The 26,787-nt window shown below is 43.7% G+C and overlaps 1 protein-coding gene across 2 annotated transcripts in view; it reads right to left on the bottom strand.

The window, feature by feature from the left end:
* The window catches only part of LOC122789446 (AP-3 complex subunit mu-1), a 243,651-nt gene that overhangs the window by 14,940 nt on the left and 201,924 nt on the right, over positions 1 to 26,787 (bottom strand). For both annotated transcript variants that reach the window (XM_044056909.1, XR_006362810.1), the window contains exon 8: positions 20,141 to 20,285. In XM_044056909.1, the coding sequence (XP_043912844.1) occupies positions 20,141 to 20,285 (145 nt within the window). The remainder of the gene's footprint in view (positions 1 to 20,140; positions 20,286 to 26,787) is intronic.

Raw genomic sequence — 26,787 nt, 5'->3', positions numbered from 1 at the left:
ATAATCTCATACTAATAATTAAACTCCAAAGAATACTTGACCATTTAAAAAGATCCATAACTAGAGACGGTGACATCCACCCCAACCCGGGCCCCTCCAGTGACCTAAGCCTAAACTCCGGTAGCACTCCTAGAAGCCCATTAGGCTCACTCCATCTACTTCACCTCAATGTACGAAGTATCAACAACAAAGTCCACAACCTACATGCTCTGCTAGAAATTCACTCCCCTGACATCATGTGTCTTTCTGAAACATGGCTCAAACCTATCACCAAGGATGAGGAAATCATCCCACCTGGGTATAACATACTCAGGGCAGATAGAGTTACAAGAAAGGGTGGAGGAATAGCAGTTTTATTCAAAAACTCCTTGAACATTACCAGACATCCCCTTCAACCTCCAATTCTCCGTAACCAAGAAATGATTGCCCTAAAACTCAGCCTAAATAACCAAAAAAGTATTAATCTCATAGTCATCTACTTACCCCCAGGGAGCAACACTGAAATCCTTGAACAAACCCTCAACTGGCTTTCTACCTTCTACCCACAAGAAACAATAATTCTAGGAGACGTTAATATTGACTGGTCCCTATACTCCTCTCATCCCAACCCTCTCCCTATTAACTTACATGGTTTTTCCCAACTTATTCTTTCTCCCACTAGAATTGGCTATCCCCCACAAAAAGATAGTACCATAGACTGGATACTTACAAACAAAGACCCCTCCAACTATTCCGTGGGGACCCTCCCCAACGACCTTAGTGACCACCTCATTACCTTTATAACAAAACATAAATGCCCAAATACTTACCCCCCCCAAACCAGACTTGTTAGGAACAGCAAGAATTTCATCCCGGATCAATTTCTTGCTGACCTTAAAGCATGCAACTGGTCTATCCTAAAAACCCTTCCCTTAGAAGAAAGTGTATCCCATTTTAATGACACTTTCCTCAAAATACTGGACTCCCATGCTCCTAAACGACTCATTAGAACCAGGTATCGTATCGCACCTTGGCTATCTAATGACACAAAAAATAAAATTAAACTCAGAAACCTGGCATGGAACAAATGGAGAACCACTAAAACCCCCCTAGACCGTAACAAATTCCTTCAGCTTAGAAATTCAACTAAAGCAGCTGTTACATCCGATAAAAAGCAATATTTCTATCACCTCCAAGATAAGCATCAACACAACCCAAAAAAATTTTGGGCTGGCTTCAACCAACTTCTCCATCCAGGTAAATCTTCCACCCCCACACCTGCAACACTCATGGATAAAGATCCAAGTGAGATAGCAAACTCTTTCAATTCTTTCTTTACTGAGACTATCCAGTCCCTCGCTAGTCAGCTTACCTCCTCCCCCTCGGCCACAACCACCCCCAAGGTTCCTAATCAACCTGCCTTTAACTTAGCACCTGCCTCTACCTCCTATATCCGTACCCTTCTAAAAAAACTTAAACCAACCACCCTAGCGGCTGACCTACTTCCGGCTAAATACTTGCAAATAGCAGCTGATGCCATTGCTTACCCTGTATCTATCCTTATTAACCGCTCAATCTCTGAAGCCTCGATCCCCTCTATCTGGAAAACCTCCTTTATTATTCCTCTCCACAAAGGAGGTCCCTCCACTGATCCATCTAATTATCGACCCATTGCAATCCTGTCCCCTCTATCCAAAATTCTGGAACGCTGCATTCACAAACAACTTATCACCCACCTTACCCAAAACAAACTCCTATCTAATTCCCAACACGGCTTTCGCCCACATCACAGCACCACCACTGCTCTTCTCTCCTTTGTTGACTCAATCAACTGCAACCGGAACAACAAATTAATTTCCTCTGCTCTTTCTTGACCTATCAAAAGCCTTTGACATGGTTAACCATAAACAACTTCTCCTCATACTTGAAACCTTCAACCTCAGCAAATCCGCCATAAATTGGTTCAACGCATACCTCTCTGGTAGAAAACAAGCAGTACAGTGGCATAATAGGATTTCAGACCTTCTTCCCACTAATATCGGTGTCCCTCAAGGATCTATCCTAGGTCCCCTTCTTTTCTCTCTCTTTATTAACGATTTACACTCAGTCCTTCCCAATACCACCTGCATCCAATATGCAGATGACTCTACCCTTATTTGTTCTGACGTCTCTCTCACCAACCTTCAAGCTACTACCCAAATCTGCTTCTCATTAGAAAAATGGTTCTCAGACCTAAAACTCCTACTCAATCCAACCAAAACCAAATTACTTTTATTCTTCCCTTCTCCAGCAATACCACCCAGTCTACAATTTCCCAGCACCCAAACTCCTACCTTTGTTGTCTCTGCTAACAATGGCACCAAAATCTATCCAGTCTCCCACACCAAACTACTTGGGGTGACAATAGACCACAAACTTAGATTTGACATGCACGTGAATTTGACCACTAAAACACTGAACAAGAAACTCGGATCCATGTATAGGATAAAGAAATTCCTAACCCCTCTCACCAAGCTAACCATTGCCAGAACTCACCTTCTCTCCACCCTCCTATATGCCTCCCCTATATTCTCCTTTCTTCACAAAAAAGAGCTTAATAAACTATCCTCTGCCTATCACCACATAGCTAGATTTATCACCGGTATGCCCTACCGTACCCACCATTGCCTAAACCTTAGATCACTAGGATGGTTAGAATTGCCCAATGTTCTGAAACTTAACCAGCTTACTGAGGCTTTCAAAATTATTAAACACCCTGACAAAACTCCCTCTCTAAACAACATTCTCACCTCCTACTCAAATCTATCATCCCTTAGGTCATCCAAAATTAGTCAAGTCTTGACCATCAAACCTAACAACTCAGGAGGGGATGCTCTCTATGCCAATTCTATCGGCAAGTTATGGAATGCCCTACCAAGTAACCTTAGACAATTGACCACTCTGGACCAATTTAAAATTCACCTCCGAGTGTTTCTAAAAACCCAATGGTTATGCCCATGCCCTAACCCTGATTAATATACCACGCCCATGACCCCATACGGCCTAGACTAGTCACTATGTAACCCAACGCAAATGGGTCACCCTATAACCTTTACAATCTATCTTACCAACTCCTTTCTTCCTAGGATTCCATCTTTTCTATTTACTTATTGTTCTAATCCAATATTAGAACCGTACCAACTTATTGTTTTAAATGTCTATTTTCTGTCGTATTGCTTGAATAGTTGCTCTTGTATCACTATTATTTGGAACTTTTCCAATATCTTAAGAATATTTAATGTTGTATACTAAATGTTTCAATTTCCATTGTAATATTATTAATATGTGCTCTTGTACCTCTGTCACTTGGAGCTTTTCTCCCCGGGCCTCCACTGAAAATGGATATGTATCCAGCTGGACTATCCCGGTCAACAAATGTAAAATAAAATAAAATAAAAATAAAATAATAAAAAGTGAAACCCTTCCTCATCCTTGCTTGTCATTACTAATCTCTGCCAAACCACAATATTTACAAAAAATGAAAAAAAATACTACATATCAAATCTTCTACATGTAATAGATATTAAAAAAAATGTATATAAATTCTGAGACACAGCAATCCATGGGGTGAGGCATATTCTCCAACCTGGATTGTTGATCCTGCACACCTGTCAACTAAAGTGAGTTAACACAAAACATGACATTAGGCAGTTTCATTTATTTTAAGCACTCAATGCATTTTAAGTCACTTACACTGGCAGCATACCTTTTGTAATTTAGGGCAGGATTTCACTGGAGTAAGTCACTTACACAGACTGCAAGTCTTTTGGAATCTAGTTTAGAATCTTTGATGCCATGGATGTACAAAGACAGTTATGACTACATCAAAAGGACCACAGATTTTAGTAAAGCAGACTAGCATGCCATGGATGTACAAAGACAGTTATGACACTACATGAAAAGGATCACAGATTTTAGTAAGGCAGACTAGCTTGCCATGGATGTGCAAAGACAGTTATGACTACATCAACAGGACCATAGATTTTAGTAAAGCAGACTAGCATGCCATGGATGTACAAAGACAGTTATGACACTACATCAAAAGGACCACAGATTTTAGTAAAGCAGACTAGCATGCCATGGATGTACAAAGACAGTTATGACACTACATCAAAAGGACCACAGATTTTGGTAAAGCAGACTAGCATGCCATAGATGTACAAAGACAGTTATGACTACATTGAAAGGACCACAGATTTTAGTAAAGGAGACTAGCATGCCATGAATGTACAAAGACAGTTATGACACTACATGAAAAGGACCACAGATTTTAGTAAAGCAGACTAGCATGCCATGGATGTACAAAGACAGTTATGACACTACATGAAAAGGACCACAGATTTTAGTAAAGCAGACTAGCATGCCATGGATGTACAAAGACAGTTATGACACTACATCAAAATGACCACAGATTTTGGTAAAGCAGACTAGCATGCCACGGATGTACAAAGACAGTTATGACACTACATCAAAAGGACCACCGATTTTAGTAAAGCAGACTAGCATGCCATGGATGTACAAAGACAGTTATGACACTACATGAAAAGGACCACCGATTTTACTAAAGCAGACTAGCATGCCATGGATGTACAAAGACAGTTATGACACTACATCAAAAGGACCACCGATTTTAGTAAAGCAGACTAGCATGCCATGGATGTACAAAGACAGTTATGACACTACATGAAAAGGACCACCGATTTTAGTAAAGGAGACTAGCATGCCATGGATGTACAAAGACAGTTATGACACCACATCAAAAGGACCACAGATTTTAGTAAAGCAGACTAGCATGCCATGGATGTACAAAGACAGTTATGACACTACATGAAAAGGACCACCGATTTTAGTAAAGCAGACTAGCATGCCATGGATGTACAAAGACAGTTATGACACTACATGAAAAGGACCACAGATTTTAGTAAAGGAGACTAGCATGCCATCGATGTACAAAGACAGTTATGACACTACATGAAAAGGACCACAGATTTTAGTAAAGCAGACTAGCATGCCATGGATGTACAAAGACAGTTATGACACTACATGAAAAGGACCACAGATTTTAGTAAAGCAGACTAGCATGCCATGGATGTACAAAGACAGTTATGACACTACATGAAAAGGACCACAGATATTAGTAAAGCAGACTAGCATGCCATGGATGTACAAAGACAGTTATGACACTACATCAAAAAGACCACAGATTTTGGTAAAGCAGACTAGCATGCCATGGATGTACAAAGACAGTTATGACACTACATGAAAAGGACCACAGATTTTAGTTAAGCAGGCTAGCATGCCATGGATGTACAAAGACAGTTATGACACTACATCAAAAGGACCACCGATTTTAGTAAAGCAGACTAGCATGCCATGGATGTACAAAGACAGTTATGACACTACATGAAAAGGACCACCGATTTTACTAAAGCAGACTAGCATGCCATGGATATACAAACAGTTATGACACTACATGAAAAGGACCACCGATTTTAGTAAAGCAGACTAGCATGCCATGGATGTACGAAGACAGTTATGCCTACATTGAAAGGACCACAGATTTTAGTAAAGGAGACTAGCATGCCATGGATGTACAAAGACAGTTATGACACTACATGAAAAGGACCACAGATATTAGTAAAGCAGACTAGCATGCCATGGATGTACAAAGACAGTTATGACACTACATCAAAAAGACCACAGATTTTGGTAAAGCAGACTAGCATGCCATGGATGTACAAAGACAGTTATGACACTACATAAAAAGGCCACAGATTTTAGTAAAGGAGACTAACATGCCTTGGATGTACAAAGACAGTTATGACACTACATGAAAAGGACCACAGATTTTAGTAAAGCAGGCTAGCATGCCATGGATGTACAAAGACAGTTATGACACTACATCAAAAGGACCACCGATTTTAGTAAAGCAGACTAGCATGCCATGGATGTACAAAGACAGTTATGACACTGCATCAAAAGGACCACCGATTTTAGTAAAGCAGACTAGCATGCCATGGATGTACAAAGACAGTTATGACACTACATGAAAAGGACCACCGATTTTACTAAAGCAGACTAGCATGCCATGGATATACAAACAGTTATGACACTACATGAAAAGGACCACCGATTTTAGTAAAGCAGACTAGCATGCCATGGATGTACGAAGACAGTTATGCCTACATTGAAAGGACCACAGATTTTAGTAAAGGAGACTAGCATGCCATGGATGTACAAAGACAGTTATGACACTACATGAAAAGGACCACAGATTTTAGTAAAGCAGACTAGCATGCCATGGATGTACAAAGACAGTTATGACACTACATCAAAAGGACCACATATTTTGGTAAAGCAGACTAGCATGCCATGGATGTACAAAGACAGTTATGACACCACATCAAAAGGACCACAGATTTTAGTAAAGCAGACTAGCATGCCATGGATGTACAAAGACAGTTATGACACTACATGAAAAGGACCACTGATTTTAGTAAAGCAGACTAGAATGCCATGGATGTACAAAGACAGTTATGACACTACATCAAAAGGACCACAGATTTTGGTAAAGCAGACTAGTATGCCATGGATGTACAAAGACAGTTATGACACTACATGAAAAGGACCACAGATTTTAGTAAAGGAGACTAGCATGCCATGGATGTACAAAGACAGTTATGACACTACATGAAAAGGACCACAGATTTTAGTAAAACAGACTAGCATGCCATGGATGTACAAAGACAGTTATGACACTACATGAAAAGGACCACAGATTTTAGTAAAGCAGACTAGCATGCCATGGATGTACAAAGACAGTTATAACACTACATGAAAAGGACCACATATTTTGGTAAAGCAGACTAGCATGCCATGGATGTACAAAGACAGTTATGACAATACATGAAAAGGACCACAGATTTCAGTAAAGCAGACTAGCATGCCATGGATGTACAAAGACAGTTATGACACTACATGAAAAAGACCACAGATTTTAGTAAAGGAGACTAGCATGCCATGGATGTACAAAGACAGTTATGACACTACATGAAAAGGACCACAGATTTTAGTAAAGCAGACTAGCATGCCATGGATGTACAAAGACAGTTATGACACTACATCAAAAGGACCACCGATTTTAGTAAAGCAGACTAGCATGCCATGGATGTACAAAGACAGTTATGACACTACATGAAAAGGACCACAGATTTTAGTAAAGGAGACTAGCATGCCATGGATGTACAAAGCCAGTTATGACACTACATGAAAAGGACCACTGATTTTAGTAAAGCAGACTAGCATGCCATGGATGTACAAAGACAGTTATGACACTACATCAAAAGGACCACAAATTTTAGTAAAGCAGACTAGCATGCCATGGATGTACAAAGACAGTTATGACACTACATCAAAAGGACCACCGATTTTAGTAAAGCAGACTAGCATGCCATGGATGTACAAAGACAGTTATGACACTACATCAAAAGGACCACAGATTTTGGTAAAGCAGACTAGCATGCCATGGATGTACAAAGACAGTTATGACACTACATGAAAAGGACCACAGATTTTAGTAAAGCAGACTAGCTATGCATTTCCTTTACAGCAGGCAAGCAGCAGGGCAAAAAAGACTCAGATTCTGACCAGCTCATCAACTGCATAGAGGTTTTTTACAAAAAGTACAACTAATCCCTAAATGGGTGGGTTACGGCCCACTCTACCAAGTCAGCTGCCGCAAAGTACAGTTTTGTACCTACCATAAATGTAGATGTCTGATAGATATGCAACTGCAGTCATAACATATGGGTTGTCCTGCCTCAGGCAGCCCTCGGTCGGCCGAATTCCAAAGTCTGGGTCCAGCGTCGGCTGGTGTCGCCTCCTCTCCGACGTCACAACGGCTGGAGTATAAAGGCATTGGCCGACGACATCTTCTTCAGTGTTTCTTGCCCCAGATGTCAGGTGCCCTCCTAGGAAGGCTAAATTTGGTAAATGGATAAAATAATCCAAAACATACACAACAGTAATAAACAGATACACCATAGGAGATACCCCCAGCTGAAGGGAAGAGGGGTAGGGACCCAAAAAGAAGAATACAGAGGGGTAGGAGGGTGGGAAAATCCGACTGCAGTTGCATATCTATCGGACATCTACATTTATGGTAGGTACAAAACTGTACTATGTCCTTCAAGAATGCAACTGCAGTCATAACATATGGGTTGAGTACCATAGCCAAGCTGGGGGTGGATAGAACTAAGATAAGGATGGTGTAGCTAAAATCCCCTGCAGGACTGCCGAAGCAAAGCCTGCTCGGGATCTGGAGTATAAGGGCAGGTTGTAGTGCTTGGTAAATGTATGCACGGAGCTCCATGTGGCAGCTTTTAAAATGTCCTTTGTTGCCACTCCTCTTAGGAAAGCTGTGGAAGTGGCTATAGCTCTGGTAGAATGTGGCCTGATATTGGCTGGCACACCTTTTCCATGGAAAGAGTAGCAAAATCTGATGCAGTGTCCAATCCATTTTGAAATTGTTTGCTTGGAGATTGCTTTTCCTTGTACTCCAGCAGCATAGGCTACAAACAGCTGATCAGACCTTCTGGTGGCCTTAGTTCTGTCCAAGTAGTAGTGTAATTGTCTGTGTATGTCCAAAGTATGCAGTAGTTTTTCCCCCTTATTTTGAGGATTGGGGAAGAATGCAGGTAGATGAATAGCTTGATTTAGAGACACCCTGGAAATTACTTTTGGCATGAATGTAGGATTGGTTCTTAGAGAGACTCAAGTTTTTCTGGTGGAAGGTCTGCGTGCTTCCAGCAAGATCTCTTGAACAGACTTGGAAAGAGAGTTTGGTGTTGAAGTCATAGTAGCCTCCAGGCTGTCAGATGCAATGTTTTCAGGTCTTGATGTACAGTCCTGTAATTGTGTTGAGTTAGGAGCAGGGGCCATAGGGTCAGAGGCCATGGCTTGGTCCGAGTTATGGTCAATAGCAATGGGTACCAAGTGTTGCCTCGGCCAGTCTGGAGCTATCAAGATGCCTGTTGGTTGTTCTGCTTTGATCTTCAGTATCACCTTGGTCAGCAGAGGCAGGGGAGGGAATGCATAAATTTTTAGAGAATTCCAGCTGAAGGAGAGAGCATCCGTTTTCCAAGCTAGAGGGTGGTGAGTCCTTGTGCAGAACTTTTCCAGGTGATGATTTAAGTGGGAAGCAAAAAGATCTACGTCCGGTCTTCCCCATGTCCTTGCCAGTTGAGAGAAAATGTGAGGGTGCAGCATCCATTCGTGTGGATCCATGAAATCTCTGCTCAGATTGTCCGCCAGTACATTGTCCTTGCCTGGTACAAACTGGGATTGTAAATGTATCCTCAGGCTCAGGGGATTTTCCCAGAGAAGCATTGTTAGTCTGCAGAGGGGGTAAGAATGAGTGCCTCCCTGCTTGTTTATGTACCACATGACAGTAGTGTTGTCTGTCCTTATTAGCAAATGTCCCTGTTTTAGTGTTTTTTCGAAAGTCTTGATGGCATGTATCACTGCCAACATCTCCTTTTTGGTTTATGTGCAGATGTCTTTCCTTTGGCGTCCAAAGACCTTGAATGCATCTGCCCTCCATGTGCGCCCCCCATCCATGGTCTGAGACGTCTGTTGTTATCATTTGGTCTGCTTGAGGTCTGTTGAAAGGCATGCCTTCGTTTAGTTGACTGGCTTGAGCCCACCATAGAAATTCCTTCTGCAGACATGGAATAAGTGGGATTATGTCCTCTAGGCTGTTGTTGTGTTGAGACCATAAGTTTTTTAGATACCATTGCAGCTTTCTCATATGAAGTCTTGCCAAAGGTATCAGAAGGATGCAAGATGCCATGAAACCCAGGGCCTGCAGGATTTTCCTTGCAGTCAGCTGGGAAAGTTTTGATAGGCCTTTGAAGTACTTTGGTAAATGCTGCTGTTTTTCCTCTGTGAGGTAGGCCATTTGTTTTTCCGTGTCCAGTTTGGCTCCTAGGAATATAATTTGTTGGGATGGTAGTAAGTTTGACTTCTGAATGTTGACTGTGTATCCCAAGGCCTGCAGTAGGTGCATGACATAGTCCAAATTCCCTTTTAAGGTTTGTTTGTTGTCTGCTTGTATGAGACAGTCGTCCAAGTAGGGGTATATTTGAATCCCCTGCAGTCTGCAGTGTGCCACTACTGATGCCAGACATTTTGTGAACACTCTGGGCGCAGTAGATAAGCCAAACGGCAATGCTGAGAATTGATAATGCTCTGTCCCTGCAAGAAATCTGAGGTATCTTCTGCAGCTTTGTCTGATTGGGACATGCAGGTATGCCTCCTTGAGGTCCAGAGTGACCAGCCAAGACCCCTTGCCCAACATGGGAAGAAGTTGCTGCAACATCAGCATTTTGAACTTTGGCACAATGAGGAAAGTGTTTAGAGTTGACAAGTCCAGTATGGGTCTCCAGTTGTTTTCTTTTCTTGGAACAAGGAACAATCTTGAATAAAATCCCTGGCCTTGTTCCTGTAGAGGAACCCTTTCTATTGCTTTTATACTTAATAGCTTGGAAACTTGGGTGAGTGCCTCTGCCCTTTGATGATGTGGCAGGTTTAGCATGCCTTGTTTTATTGGTAATGTGTGGAAGTGGAATCTGTAACCTTTGTCTATCAAATCCAGAATCCAATTGTCCTTGGTTAAGATATGCCAGTTTTGTGAGAATAAGGCTAATTTTCCACCCAAAGGTGCTTCTCTTTGAACCTTTGTAGGCGGTACGAAAGTCAAGTCATTGTGATTGTCCTTGTGGTGCAGCTGAATTGTCTGCGCCACCTCTTTGATTTGGAGGTTGCCATTGGCGTCCCCTGTAAGATCCTCGGTATTGCCCTCTACCTCGGGCACGTCTGCTTTTTCCCCTTTGAAACTTATCAGAGCCAGGGAAGGACCAATTCTTGGAGGGCCAGTTTCTGCTGAATCTGGGTGGCTGAACCTGAAGGAAATCCTTGACTGTCTGTACTGACTTTGCTTTTCCTCTATGGATTTCAATACATCTTGTGCAGTAGCACCAAAAAGCTTTTGTTTTTCCAAAGGTGCATCCAGTAACTTTACTTTAACATGGTCAGGCAAAGACTGATCCTTCAACCAAGCATGTCTACGTATTACAGTCCCAGTCATAGCTGCCCTACATGAAGCTTCCAGTGCATCATAACCACACTGCAGAAAATGGTTATTAACCTGCTGAGTGTTATGAATATGATCCTGCAGTGCCTTTTTATCAATAGGCTCAGGAGAGGCTAACTTTTTCTGTAAATCATCCAGGAGAAAATCTTGGTACTGAAACATGTGAAAAAGGCAGTTAAGAGACCCCATGGCTAAGGTAGTAGAGGTAAACACTTTTTTACCCCATCTCTCCAGGGACCTTGCTTCTCTGTCAGCTGGCAGTGGGTTTTTGGCAGAGGAGGAAGCCACTCCCTTGGGGCCCTGTGAAATAGTTTCTAGGTCCACAGAGTGAGCCTTAAAAAGGTGCTTGTGAGTGTCAGGGACCCTGTAATATCTGTCCGGCTTGACAGGAGCAGGAGGAAGAGAATCAGGGTTGGCACTGGAGTCAGAGTAAACATCATCCAAAACATCCATAACTGGAGGGATAGCCAAGGGTCTGTGCTGGGGAAGCTTGAGGAAAGTACGAAGCCTTTTCCTGGAGTCAGAGAATTCCTGACCCTGCCATTGAAAATGTTCCCTCGTGGAATGCAGGACTTCACCAAAAGAGAAATCCTCTGGAGGGGAGGCAGAGGGAATTGATTCCTCAGCATCAGAGTCCTCGTAGGCTTGGAAGGGTTCTTCTTGGGCATCAGAATGCTCAGAATCCCCAGAGGCTTCATCCGAGGAGAGGTCGTCCGCCTGCTCAGTTCTAGGCCTTTTTTCTGCAGGTGGCTGAGAACCCCTGTCCGGATGAGGCTGAGACCCCCTGATAAGGGAAATAAGATCTGCAGCCAGAGACATGATCTGCTTATCAGATGAAGGGGCCTGGGCAGGTTTAGGATGGGCCTTGGCCTGACTGGCGGCCTTAGCACATGCAAAGGCCTTGATGGACATGGAAACAGGAGGCCTAGCAGCCCCACGTGCAGGCGTTACTTTGTCCACAGGAATGGTGTCGGGTAGATCCAGAACTTCGGTTTCCGGAGGAAAATCCACAACCGGCACCGGAGAGATCTCCGAGATCGAAGGTCGTGTTAAGGCTGTGTCGTCGGCCTGGAGCGGTTGATTTACCACTTCCGAGGGGACCGGAGCGCTAGCAGAGGATTTGGGAGTAGCATCGGTAGTGGACGCGGGCCGAGGAAGTCGGTCCCGGTCCTTGCGTTTTTTAGCAGATTGGGTTGTCGGTAGATCCGACGGCATGATATACGCAAAGGATTCACTGAAAAAGTCCTCGGCGAATTCTGCCCGGCGCCTGAGAGTGTGCTTATTAAAGCAAGCACAGGCAGCACAGGCTGAGACGTCGTGGTCTGGGCCCAGGCAAGGAAGGCAGAGAGAATGGAAGTCCTTATGAGGTATTTGTTTACCACAAGACAAACAATTATTAACTTTCTCAATTTGTTCTGACATCGGCTGAGGCAAGAATAAATGTTCCCCAACGGGGTACTTAACTTTTAGATGACTTCGGTACTGAAAATACAGGAGCTGACCGACCGGCACTTGCGAACTGCTTCTGCTTCGGGCACCGCGCGGCAAGAAAGACTGAAGAAGATGGCGTCGGCCGATGCCTTTATACTCCAGCCGTTGTGACGTCGGAGAGGAGGTGACACCAGCCGACGCCGGACCCAGACTTTGGAATTCGGCCGACCGAGGGCTGCCTGAGGCAGGACAACCCATATGTTATGACTGCAGTTGCATTCTTGAAGGACATCTACCGTTTCTTCAAGAATGTTTCTGTCCGAAGTGTTTAAGTTGTTACATGAACATCAACTCAGACGTCTGTGAACAGTGCTGCACAATGCACAGTCTAGAAGCACTGCAAAATCTGGCAGTGATGTCCTGCAAGGTAAGATGCAAGCCCACTACATTGCTGCAAGGTAACGCCCAAGTCCATCCACCAACATCCGTAGCATAGAAGTAGATTGCCTGACACTAACCTATGACATGAAGCCTCTAAATCAATGATCTTTCTAAACAACAAAGTACAGGCATGTAAGAAAATTCCCCTTAACTGCATATGTTCAACTGAAATACTGTTGCAGGAGGGGCTCCTGCCCGCCCATCCTTTGGTACTGCCTAACTGAGAGGTCTGACAATACAGTGTAAATCTTATGTATCTTCATATATTTACAGTCACTGCTTTACTGGGGATAAATGTATAGAAAGTCCTGATTATGAAGCATTGTGTCTGTGCATGCCATTTAGTTCTTCTCAATGCCATCTGCATCCAGCTCAGCTTTGTATTTGCCACTCTATATACCACAGGAGCATCTGCTGATTCATCATTTTAACTAGAGAACAAAGCAAAAAAAAAAAAGTGTGGGTTACAAACATTCTTAGTATTGCACTACATGCAGATTATAGCTGTGTGTAAGTAACCACATGGCCTTGGCGAAGCCTGACTGTTAAGAAATAGATGACTGCTTTCCACCACTGGCTTAATCTCATTCATTTTATGAACTCCCTGGTATCTCATGTAACTGCATTACAAACACATCTTCATTTTTTGTGAACATCCCATCTGATCCCCATGCGCCTTCAAACTGCTCCCCTCCCACTCCCATGCTCACCCAGCTCCAGATCTTTCCACTGCAAAGTACCCTAGAACCAACCCTCTGTTGGGTGGGATGGCCGGCTCTTTCAGAAGCAGAGTTAAGCCTCCAGAAGAGAGAAAAAATACCATGGAGAGTGGCAGGTGTAGTGCCAGGGTCCAACATACCTGTGGTGGGTCTGTCAAGATCCCTAACCGTTGGGAGGAAATACTGCCAGGTACCAACATACCTGTGGTGCGTCCGTCACGATCTCTAACCGTTGGAGGAATTAGACAAATACTGTCATGGTAAGTTAACTTAAGACAACTGTGCTATGTTGTTCATCATACTGATCCCTGCTGCAGTAGCTTAAGCTAAAACCTTCTGCCTGATAAATTCATCTCCAACTTTACTCATCTCTCTCCTTCAACCTTCCGTCAGGAAATATCATCAAATATAACTCCCCTTACTACCACCAGGGAACAGGTCCTTAATGCTTTTTCTAAGACCAAGAACAATATCCCAGGATGCCTTCAAAATAGAATAAAACATGACCTGTCAGGGCCTCTGGAATTACTATTTAACTGTGGCCTCTGATCAGGCTTTGCGCCTCATGAATGGAGAAAGGAAACAGTCATCCCTCTGCACAAAGATAGGCCATCTACAGACCCTGGAAACTACAGACCCATAAGTCTCACTAGTCTTACATGTAAAGCCATGGAAAGAATTATCATGGAGATGATCAACAGAGATACAGTAAACCTCCAAACACTGGACCCAACCCAGTTTGGTTTTGGCAAGGGCAGATCATGCCTACTCAAGCTGGTAGATGTCTTTGAGAAGGTCACCAAAGCAACAGATGATGACAAAACTGTTCACACTGCCTACCTTGACCTGGCCAAGGAATTTGACACAATACCCCACTTGGGCATTGTTGACAAACTCAAGATGTTAGGTACAAACCCATATGTCACCCAGTGGATAGCCAACTGGCTCAGAGACAAGACCCAGGAAGTTAGAACTGGGGAGTCCACCTCTACAAAGAGGCCAGTCACAAGTGGAGTCCCTCAGGAATCAGATCTTGGACTGCTCCTTTTTGGCATTTACTTCTCAGAAGTCAAGGCCAATATCAGTGGTCTCTGGCTGAGTAAACTTGCAGATGATTGCAAATTAGGAGCTGCCACTGAATCTCACACTGACACAAAGGTTCTCCAGGAGGGGCTGACACAGGAACAACTGGTGTCAGAGCCATGGACTAAAACTAAACACCAAGAAATGCATAATAGCATCCTTTGGGAAGTCATCCATCCCTGGTAACTGTAACATTGACAACACACCCCTTAGAATTGACCCAGTAGACAGGGACTTAGGGACATACATAGATAGCAATCTAGCCTTTGATCATCACGTGTCTACAGTGGTGAGGAATTCATTCTATGTCGCGCAATTTATAAACAAAGGAATGGCATCTAAGTCCTAGGAAGTCATTGTTCCACTGTATTCGGCATTCATCAGCCCTATCATTGAGTACAATGCCCCCTTTGTTATGTACCTAAACCAGGCATATCCAACAACTGAAACATCCACAGAGGTTCCGCACCAAAAGAATACATGGCGTAAGTAATATGTCCTATACAGATTGCCTTAAGGCCCTAACCCTGTATTCTGTCTCCTAGAGGCTTTTGAGGGGAGATTATGCCTGGCACACAGGGCATTTATCAGATTCCACTCTGATGGACCTCCTACATATCCACAAAACAAGCAGCACCAGAATTACCCATTCTAAAGACAAACTTTTCCTGCGATATAAATAGGACCTGCTGGAGAGAGAGGTATGTATCCCAGAGACTACCCCGTCTATGTAACAGGCTCCCCATCCATGTGAAACAGAGTTCCTCCCTAAACCAATTCAAGTGCAACTTGGACAACTGGATGGGAAAAGCACAGTTGTGTACACCTACCATAAATGTAGATGTTCGAGTGTATTCACTGTTGCAGTCATTACACTTGGGTTATCTGCCTGCAGGTAGCCCTCAGTCGGCCCAAATATCAGAGTCTTAGTATTTCTGCATCAGATGCTGTCGCTTCTTCCATGACGTCAGGTCATCAGGGGTATAAAACAGGCAGCCGACACCATTACATCAGCTTTTCTTGCCCCAAATGTCAGGAGCCCCCAAACAGGGAGCTGGTATATGGTGGGGAACACCACCAGTAAAAAGTAAATACCAATGCCATTAGGAATGGCCACAGAGAGAAGAGGTAGAAAGATAGAGAAAGCCAGGGGGCTGGAGGAAGGGAAACTAGGACTGCAACAGTGAATACACTCAAACATCTACATTTATGGTAAGTGTACACAACTGTACTATGTTCTTTGTGTTTCACTGTTGCAGTCATCACACTTGGGTTGATTCCCAAAGCTGGGGAAGGGTGGAGGCAGTCAAGAAGTGATAGGGCTGGCTAGTAGGCCTTGCAAGACTGCTGTAGCAAATCTAGCCCTGGATTTAGAAAAGATAGGTAAGTGGTAATGCTTGGTGAAGGTGTGTACAGAACTCCAGGTAGAAGCTTCCAGAATGTCCCTGGTAGGGCCTTCCCTGAGAAATGGTGTAGAGGTGGAAGTAGCCCTAGTGGAATGTTGTCTGATACCCTGTGGGGTAGGTTTTCCGTGGTGTTTGTAGCAGAAATTGATGCAGTGTGCTATCCATTTGGAAATGGTTTGTTTTGAAATGGCTTTACCCTCTGCCCCTGTAGCAAAGCTGACTAGCACCTGGGAACCTGAGCTGTCTGTGCACGTCCAAGGAGTGCGGGATCCTTTCCCCTTTTATTCTGAGGATTAGGGAAGAAGGTTGGCAAATAGATGGAATGGTTTAGAGCCACACTGGACACCACCTTAGGCATAAAGGACGGGTTAGTCCTGAGGGAAACCCTGTCAGCATGGAAAATGATGAAGGGTTCCACAGCCATCAGTGCTTGTAACTCAGACAGTCTTCTTGCTGAAGTTATGGCTAAAGGCAATGCTGTTTTCCAGGAGAGGAGTTTTAACTCTGCTGAGGCAGCAGGTTCAAAAGGGGGAAGCGTGAGCTTTTCCATTACAAAGTTAAGGCCTCAGGAAAGGGGTGGGTGCTCTCCTAGGGGGCCTTAAGTTGTTAGCCCCTCTTAGGAACTGTTTGATGAGAGGGTGAGAAAACAGAGGTAGCTCAGTATTACAATGAGCTGAGATGGCAGAGGCATGAATCTTAATGAAGGAGAAGGATAGGCCTCTGTGGAGTAGCTCTGCTAGGTAATCCAGGATTAGAGGTAAGGAGGGCACTGCTGTGTCCTTCCCTTGAGATTGATTCCAAGAACAATAACTTTTCCACTTTTCAGCATAGGATTTCCTAGTTCATAGGTAGGTACTAGGCTATTGGCCCTAGGGCCTGTATAAGCCTAGCCAAAAGGTACCCTGCCTTTCGCCACCCAAGAAAATTATTTTCCTGTGCCACTGTCGAGCAGAGCCACAGAAGTGATCCCAGGTGTGAATTTCCAATCTCCCATCCAATCCTCAAGATTTTTCTTGAAGAGTGCTAATGAGGAGCTTTGTTTGATATAGATAGGTAGTTTGTTCCAGAGTATGGGAAGTCTCTGGGACAGGAATCGATCCCTCCAGCATGTTCTGTTTATTGTGGTGACAAGGTTTAGGTCCCTAGAGCGTGTAGCTCGAAGGGATTGGGATTTCTTTAAGTGGAGCATGTCCAAAAGCTCTGGGTTTGTCTGACATAGCTTTGTGTGTTAGGCAGAGGTACTAGGCCTTCTGGCTTCAAGAATAATGTCCAGCACCTGCTTGCTGAGGCTTGCTGGTGGGGTATTCAAGGGATAAGCCAGGCTGCAAGGTTTAGGGTTTGCAATTGTAGATGCAAAATCTGTCCCTCCTGCTGAGACAGCAGGGTAGGAGTCTGTTGAAGGTGCCAGGGTGGCACTGTTGTCAGGCTGTGTAAGAGTGGGTACTGGTGCTGGCATGGCCAGTCTGGGACAATAAGAATTGCCCTTGGCCTGTCCTGTTTTATCTTGAGTAGTACTCTTGAGAGAAGGGGCAGAGGGGGGAAGGCATAAATTGAGAGGTTTTCCCATTGAAAGGATAGGGCATCCACTTTCCAGGCCCTGCTGTGAGGGTTCCTGGTGCAGTATTTTCTCAACTGGTGGTTTTCGGGGGAGACAAAGAGGTCCACCTCCGGTGTCCCCCACCTCTGGATCAGAAGACTGAAGGTGTTGGGCTCCAATTTCCACTTGTGTGGGTCTAGGAGATTTCTGCTTAAGTCATCTGCTAGTGAATTTTGTTTGCCTGGCAGGAATTGAGCTTGTAGATGCACTTGGTTGTTCAAGGCTGTGTTCCACAGGACCATGGCTAACCTGCAGAGTGGGTAAGAATGGGTTCCCCCCCTGCTTGCTTATGTACCACGTAACTGTGGTGTTGTCTGTTTTTATAAGCAGTTGCACTGGAAGGATTATGTATTTGAAGGCTGTCAGAGCATTCTGTACAGCTAGCATCTCTTTTTGATTGATGTGCAAGAGAATCTGGCCTGGGCACCAGTGGCTCTGAATGCATTTGCCTGCCATGTGAGCCCCCATGCATAATCTGATGCAGCTGTTGTCAGGGTTTGGGTGGCAAGGGGGTTGAGTGAAAAGCAGTCCCTTGTTGTGGTTGCATGCTTCTATCCACCAAAGGAACTCTGCCCTTAGACAAGGTATGACTCTCTCTCCCCTCACTATGCCTTTGTGACTTTCTAGCTACAACAATGAACTTCAGATGCTCAGATATTCACTAAGATTAGCTGTTGAACATGCACACTCACCAAGGTTCTATAAACCTCATAGCAAACCTCATAGCAATTGATACCTGAAAAAAAAATATTATATTAGATTAGCCTTTAGCTTAGAAATTGTATACATTTTAATTACTTTCTCCAATTATTTCTACTATATTACTGTAACAGTACCCTAAATATGTACTGATCATAAAAATGTTTTGTCACATGTCTAAATGAACTGTACTTGTCTTGTTTGCACTCTGTTTCATTGTTGGTGCTTTTCTCCCCATTAAACTTATGCCATTTCTGTAACTGGGTTGGAGACAAACTTGACAGGTAATTACTGGCAGAAGTTGCCTGCTTGAACTTCACAGAGGCTTTTAACAGAGTACCACACAGGCAGCTGCTAGGAAACCTGGAAGGGACTGGGACAGTACCAAGACTGAGAAAATGGGCCACGGCATTTCTTTAATTGTAGCACACACAGAGCTGTGGTGACAGGAGTAATGCCATGAGTAAAGAAACTGGTTAGTGAAACACTGCAGGGGGTCACTTCTGGATCCAGTAATCTTTAAATGTACTTCACACACACATAAAAAAGACAGAGAGAACGGGACCGACCTCTTAGCAAATAACAGAAAAGTTAGGTGCAGCAGTATAGGATGGTGGGAAGGATCTAAAGGACAATTTGAAGAGATTAATCAATCTGGCTGAAAGGTGATACCGGAGGTTTAATGCAGATAAAAGATATTGAACCTGGGCCACAGCAACCCAAATGTGAGTAACAGACGGGGGCTATAAATAACTGCAACAGACCAGAAAAAAGATACAGAGATGGTGATCACACCTCAACAGGACCTCCATGAGCGAAATAAGACAGCAATAGCAAGAAGCAAATATCAAACTAGGGTGTGGCCTCTTTGGGACAGAGTTCAGAAGCAAAGAGGTCAAGTGCCGACATAAGCTGGCCCTACTCAGACAATGCCTTAAGCTCTGTGTGCAGCTATGGACATCATACAAGGAAAAGAATGAGAAGATGCTAGAAAAAGTCCATAAAATGTGACAAAGAAGGGTGTGAGAGATGGATGATAAATGATAAGACCAGAAACTAAAGACATTAAGGCTCTTCTCACTAGATGCCAGAGGAGACACTGAAGATATAACACAGGTGCACAAGGCCATGTCAAGGAGGTTAGAAGGGGTCACCCTGAACAAGAAGGACAGAAGAGGGGAATATGGGAACAAGCAACAAAACTGAAGGCCAAGTACCCATGGCTCTGTGAAAGCACACGCAACACTGTTTACCAATGCAGCAGGCTAATAAACAGGCAGTGCACAGGAACGATGGAAGTCATAAAAGCACTCTACAGGGTACAAGACAGGTGAAGGGGAAGGTAGGCATGGAGAAGAGGTGAATGCTGAATGCACTTAAAGGAAAGACTGAGCCAATTTACTATTTCTATTTGCAATCAAGCAAATAAAATGCAAACTCATATCCCCGTCTTGGAACACAGCTGTTTAATAGCAAAATGAGCTTGTCTCAATGACACACAAACACAACAGCAAAATCAAGTACTCTGTCTTCTGGCTAACACAAAATTTGACAGTTTTGGCATGTGACTCCAGAGTTCCCTTACAGGTCTTACCTGATATTGCAAGCTGCTGTATCTTAAACTGAATGTTAAGGCTAGGATTTTCATCTGGTTTTGGAGCCCCTGACTGAAGACTTAAACTTCCCTTCAGATTTGGCAATTTTTGTGGGTTAATTTTTCCAACGTCCCAGGTTAAAATCTGCAACAGAAATTCCCAGTATTAAAAAGGCAAAAAGACTGGCACTGAAATTGCATCTTAAAGAACAAGTCTTTGTTCAGTACCTTTATTGCAGCAGTTGTTTAACTACATGGTACTAGTATAAAAGTAAAAGTGAAGTATCTGTGTTGCTATAAGCAAAGCTGCTCTGCCTTCATTTACTCCATGTCTTTTCACATCCCGTACTGCCAAACACTAAGCGGCAAGAATCCCCACCGCACTACCAACCTTCATTTACTCCATGTCTTTTCACATCCCGTACTGCCAAACACAAAGCGGCAAGAATCCCCACCGCACTACCAACCTTCATTTACTCCATGTCTTTTCACATCCCGTACTGCCAAACACAAAGCGGCAAGAATCCCCACCGCACTACCAACCTTCATTTACCCCATGTCTTTTCACATCCCGTACTGCCAAACACAAAGCGGCAAGAATCCCCACCGCACTACCAACCTTCATTTACTCCATGTCTTTTCACATCCCGTACTGCCAAACACAAAGCGACAAGAAGCCCCACCGCACTACCAACCTTCATTTACTCCATGTCTTTTCACATCCCGTACTGCCAAACACAAAGCGACAAGAATCTCCACCGCACTACCAACCTTTATTTACTCCATGTCTTTTCTCATCCCGTACTGCCAAACACAAAGCGGCAAGAATCCCCACAGCACTACCAACCTTCATTTACTCAATCTTTTCACATCCCGTACTGCCAAACACAAAGCAGCAAGAATCCCCACCGCACTACCAACCTTCATTTACCCCATGCCTTTTCTCATTCCGTACTGCCAAACACAAAGCGACAAGAATCCCCACCGCACTACCAACCTTCATTTACTCCATGTCTTTTCTCATCCCGTACTGCCAAACACAAAGCGACAAGAATCCCCACCGCACTACCAAATGTCGGTGAAGTAATAACTTTTAATGATGAAACCAACACCACAAGTAATAAACTGATGAACCTCGCTCATGGTCACACAGTATTTTAGCAATGACGCCTCAGTTATAGGACATGATATAAACAGCAGATGCGATTTACCAGCACGACTGTACAAAACGCCATTAAACTGCTACTCTTCATTCTTTTTGTTTTCTTTTTCACCTTCCAAATTCATAAATCTTTATTAAGACATTGCTTCAAAGGAGCAGATGAGAATGTTCGCAGTCTACATCTGCTGGCAGATGCCTTGTAGCAGTTTATGTCTCAGCTGCTCAACTTGCACTGTGGGATATGTCTGTAGTAGCAGCCACACCTTTATCTGTAGCTTATTGTTATGGTTCAGTACAACAGAGCTCCCCACTGCTACTTCTGCAAGTTGACAGTTTTCATCATTAGACAAGACGTTTTATTTTCTGCACCTGCTCTATAAAATACATGCCTTTCCTAGCAAGCAATCACCACAAGGCAGGAATTCGTCCCAAATGGGAAAGCCACATGAAGAAAGAAAGAGAGAATATTTGGCCACCACTTTTCCTGTCATTATTACTGATATATGGCATATGGTGCTTAATGGGAAGCTGTTGAAGATATGGACATAAAGAATGAAAATATGGGTGAGTTGAAAAAATATTTGTCGACCCATGGTGAACATCTTCAGGAGGTGCCACCACATAGTACTAATCGAGCCATGTTGGTACAACAATGCATACAATACTTGAGAAGAATAAAACATTGTGTTCATTTAATTAAAGATGAAAATGTCCTCAGGGAATTGAATAATAAACTTAAGGAACTGTCAGATGATGTAATACTCATTATTACTGATAATGAAACCAGCTGCTCAAGAGCTATGAAATGCAAGTGCTAACCACCGTACCATTCTAAAGTCAAGAACAATGATCACCACCCCCAAAATCATAAATCTTTGGAAAGACTGGCCTACCTGTTGTCTTCATATTTAGAAACCCAGGTGAGTGCAAAAATTACACCTCATTTCCTCACAAACCACAAAGTAAAATACTCTTCTACAACATTTTCTTTATATTTTACTTCCTCAGTAGGTGTAAGCAGTCATCCCAAACACAAGTGCAGGGGATCTCCTGAATTCTAAACAGTGCACACCAGATCAAGCAGAAGCATGTTTTGACTCACCACACGGTACACCTCTGTAATATGGCAATATGTTGATGCCAGGCACTGAGTTACTGCTACATTTTTAGTTTCACTATGACATTTGCCTGGAAATTTCTCTCTAAATTAGAAAGAATAGTTGTGTAAAATCTTACCGTAACCATAGATATCATTCTCTTCTATGTTGCAGTATTCTTTATATATGGGAAGTGCACCGCCCAAGCCACCTGACGTCCGTTCAGCAAACAACTTTTAGCTACTGCAAGGTACATGGGACGTCGCACATATGTGCTGACAATGTTAGGCATAAAAGGACGTCCGCATGTACAATCCTCAGAACTGTAATGCCCCAGAAGGAATATCAGACCCAAGAAACAAAAAATACCATCCAAGGAAAGAAACAAGATATAGGGGGGAAGGAGGAAGGGACAGAATACTGCAACACAGAAGAGGAGAACATCTATGCTTATGGTAAGATTTTACACAAATATTACATGTCCTTCTATTCAATGTTGCAGTATTCTTTGCATATGGGAAAGTGCCAAAGTTTACTAGGAACCGTGGGAGGAGGAAAGAACACAGAAACTTTGAACAGCTTTCCACAAAGCCATGGAGAATGGCTCTAGCAAAGCCTGCTCTAGATCTAAAAAATGGTCTCAAACTTGTAATGTTTGGTGAAAATATGCACAAAAGATCATGTAGCAGCCTCTAAACTAAAGTTAGTGTCCAGACCTTTAAAGAATGCACCTGAAGAAACCACAGATCTCATGAAATGAGCCTTAACAGGAGCAGAGAGAGTCTTACCATGGATGTCATAACAAAACAAAATTGCCTTAGAAATCCAAGAAGAATTTGTCTGTTTAGAGACAGGCAAACCCAGAGCCCTGGGATAGAAAGAGAGAAACAGCTGATCAGATTTTCTGATAGCCTTAGTCTTATCCAAATAAAATCTGAGTTGTCTATGCACATCCAAGGTGTGTAAGATCCTCTCAATGGAGGACTGAGGAGAAGGGAATAAAGTGGGTAATTGAATAGACTGATTAAGAGAAAATTCATTCATCACCTTGGCATAAAAGAAGCACTGGTATGCAAAGAGACCATATCATTGTGGAAAACCAGAAAAGGTGGAGAAGCCATCAAGGCTTGAATCTCAGAAATTATCCTAGCAGGGATTAAAGCCAACAAAAGAACTGTTTTCCAAGTACAAAACGTAAAAGAAGCTGAAGCTGCAGGTTCAAAAGGGGCCACAGTAAGCTTCTCTAAAACATAATTCAAATCCCAAGGAGGACTTGATTTCTTGGAAAGTTTAATACGAAGGGCACCTTTAAGAAAAAGTTTTACTTCCAATCTGGAAGCCAAAGGTGGAGAGAATGGCAGACATGCAGAAAGAGCTGACAGTGAACTTTCACTGACGAATAAGCCAAACCACTCAAGTAACTCACACAACGAAGAAAGAACCACTGGAACATCCACTGAAAGTGCATCCAGATTTCATGAAAGTCACCAGACTGAAAACCCCTTCCATTTGAATAAGTAAGATTTTCTAGTATTGGGCTTCCTGGTCTCCTGCAGAACCCTAGGCACGTCCTGTGAAAAAAGGTGCCTGTAAGGTTAACAAATGTGGATGAAGCAGATATCCCTTGTCTTGTGTGAGCAGGTCCACTCTGTGAGGTAACTTGTGGTGACTGCCCTTGGCTAAATGTAGAAGAAGAGGGGAACCAATGCTGTCTTGGCCAAAAGGGAGTCACCAGCAAGATTTTAGGTTTATTCTGCTGAATCTTCAGCAGGGCTTTCTGAATGAGAGGAAAGGGGGAGAATGCATAAAGAAAAAAGAAGTTATGTCCTTACCATAACGTTCCATGTGAGTTGTTTATCTCGCCTTTTTGTTCTTACACGTGGGTTCGGAGCCGATCCCTCGGCTCCGAGTCGGCCGCTTTTCAAGCTCAAACTCTCAGAGAAGCTCGAGACCCAGTATATATCCCATGATGCTCTACTGTAAACCCCAGATCTAGTACGCTGCACCCGAAGACAGCCTAAAAAAATTCAGCACTGCAGTACCTACCTATCTAGGTACCTACAGATTTGCAGAAAGGAAAAAAAAAACAGTCTGTCTTAAGAAGACAGGCTGACAAGATCAACCGATCCACCAAGGCACCAGGAGGGGGAAGGTGGGCGGGAATGTAAGAACAAAAAGGCGAGATGAACAACTCACATGGAACGTTATGGTAAGGACATAACTTCTTTATGTGAAGTTGTTCTATCTCGCCGTTTTGTTCTTACACGTGGGCAGCGTCTCAAGCACCCTAATCCTGGGTGGCTCAAGGGAGAACATTCCTGAGCACAGTGGAACCAAAGGAAGCCCTGTCCACTTGGTAATGAGTGATAAAAGTGTGAGGTCTGGACCAAGTAGCAGCCGCACAGATGATATCCAAGGATAAACGAGCTGCATGAACTAACGACATAGAAACAGCCTGGGTAGAGTGGGCTTTGACATTAGTCGGTAATGGCTGGTTAGTGGAGGAATAAATGAATTTAATGCAATCAGAAAGCCACTTAGATAATGTGATTTTCGATACTGCAGAACCTTTCTTGTTCTCTGCGTAAGAGACAAAGAGTTGATCAGATTGCCTGAAGTCTTTCGTTCTGTCCAAGTAGAATTTCAATTGTCTGTGAACATCAAGCTTGTGTAACATATATTCCAGTCTGTTGGTATGGTGTGTAAAAAAGGTTGGGAGCTCAATGGACTGATTTAAGTTAGTTTCTGAACAGACCTTAGGAAGAAAGGTAGGATATGTCCTGATGGACACCCTATCAGGGTGGAAGATCAAATATGGGAGCTTGGAAGTTAAAGCTTGGAGTTCAGAGACCCTACGCGCAGCAGTAATGGCTACCAAAAATATTGTTTTCCAAAACAGAAACTTCAAATCACAAGATGACGAGGGTTCGAAGGGGGTAAGCATCAATTGGGATAAAACAAGATTCAAATTCCAGGGAGAGACAGGGTGTCTGATAGGAGGTCTGAGATGGTGGGTCCCTTTCAAAAAGGCCTTACATAGTCTGTGGGACATGATGTTAGACCCGTTAAACCCTACATGAAAGTTGGAAATGGCAGCCAATTGAACCCTTATGGTGGCAGCTGCTGCACCATCACAGAACAAGGACTACAAGAACTCTAATATGGTATGAATAGGCGTAACATACGGGTCAACGTCGTGGTGAGAAGACAAGTGAACAAAACAGTTTATGAGAGGAAACTATAATATGTTGGACTGCGGGAAACAAATCTTGAGACCTGGCTAATATGGCAATTGGAGCAGACAAGCTGTCAGTTTTAGGGAGATGAGGGAGGGATGAAGAACTCCCGACGAATGAGTCAGAAGGTCTGGCACTGGGTGCAGAACCCATGGTTCTTCCACTCGATACTTCTGCAGGAAGGGGAACCAAATCTGGCGAGGCCAAGATGGGGCTATCAGAATAACAATCCTTCCCAGACTTTTGGCTTTCTGTATGAATTTGGGAATTAGGGGAATTGGCGGGAAGGCATACAGGAGGCCCGGGAGACAATCGTGTAGAAGTGCGCCCCTCGGGTTGCACCCCGGTGGGGGATAAAGGGCAAAGTAGCTTCTGCATTTGGCATTCATCGGAGATGTAAACAGATAGCAGCAAGGCTGGCCCCACCTGTGGAAAATCTTGTCCGCCACGTGTTGTATGAGGGACCACTCGTGAGGCAACAGGATGGCCCTGCTCAGTTTGTCCGCTATCACGTTGGATGACCCCGGGATGTGCGTTGCTATAGAAAGCGCCTGGTGGATACAGCCCACTGCCAAATTCTTAGGGCCTCTCGGCATAAGGGATATGATCTGGTTCCCCCCTTGCTTGTTGATGCACCAGACTACTGACATGTTGTCCGTCTGAATTGCAATTGTCCCTGGAGGAAGACAGTCGTGAAAGTGTTGCAACGCCAGGAACACCGCTCTCAGCTCCAGGACATTTATATGCAAATGTGATTCCATGCTTGACCAAGTACCTTGGACAGTCTTTCCCTGAAATAGCCCCCTCACCCTATCAGGGAAGTATCCGTGGTCACTGTGGCTGTGGGTTGGGGAAGAACAAGGGGACATCCGACTACTATCTGGTCGCTGTTCAGCCACCAATTGAGATCCTTCTTGCAAAGATTCGTTAACAGAATCTCGTGCGACATGGGCAGTTGTTGGTAAGACCACTGTGTGAAAAGTAACCACTGGAGTATCTGCATGTGCATGCGCCCCAACGGGACTGCTATTAGCGTCGCTGCCATTGTGCCTAATAGCTTCAGTATCTGGGACGCAGGAGCTTTGTTTTGGGTCAACAGACTGGACAATTGACTTCTTAGAGATAAGATTCTTGTTTGAGACAACCTGATCT

Source organism: Protopterus annectens, chromosome 14.part0 (genome assembly GCF_019279795.1).
Source record: "Protopterus annectens isolate FY-2018-M chromosome 14.part0, PAN1.0, whole genome shotgun sequence".
In the NCBI taxonomy this organism is placed as follows: Eukaryota; Metazoa; Chordata; order Ceratodontiformes; family Protopteridae; genus Protopterus; species Protopterus annectens.
This window is presented reverse-complemented; position numbering and strand designations above follow the sequence as displayed.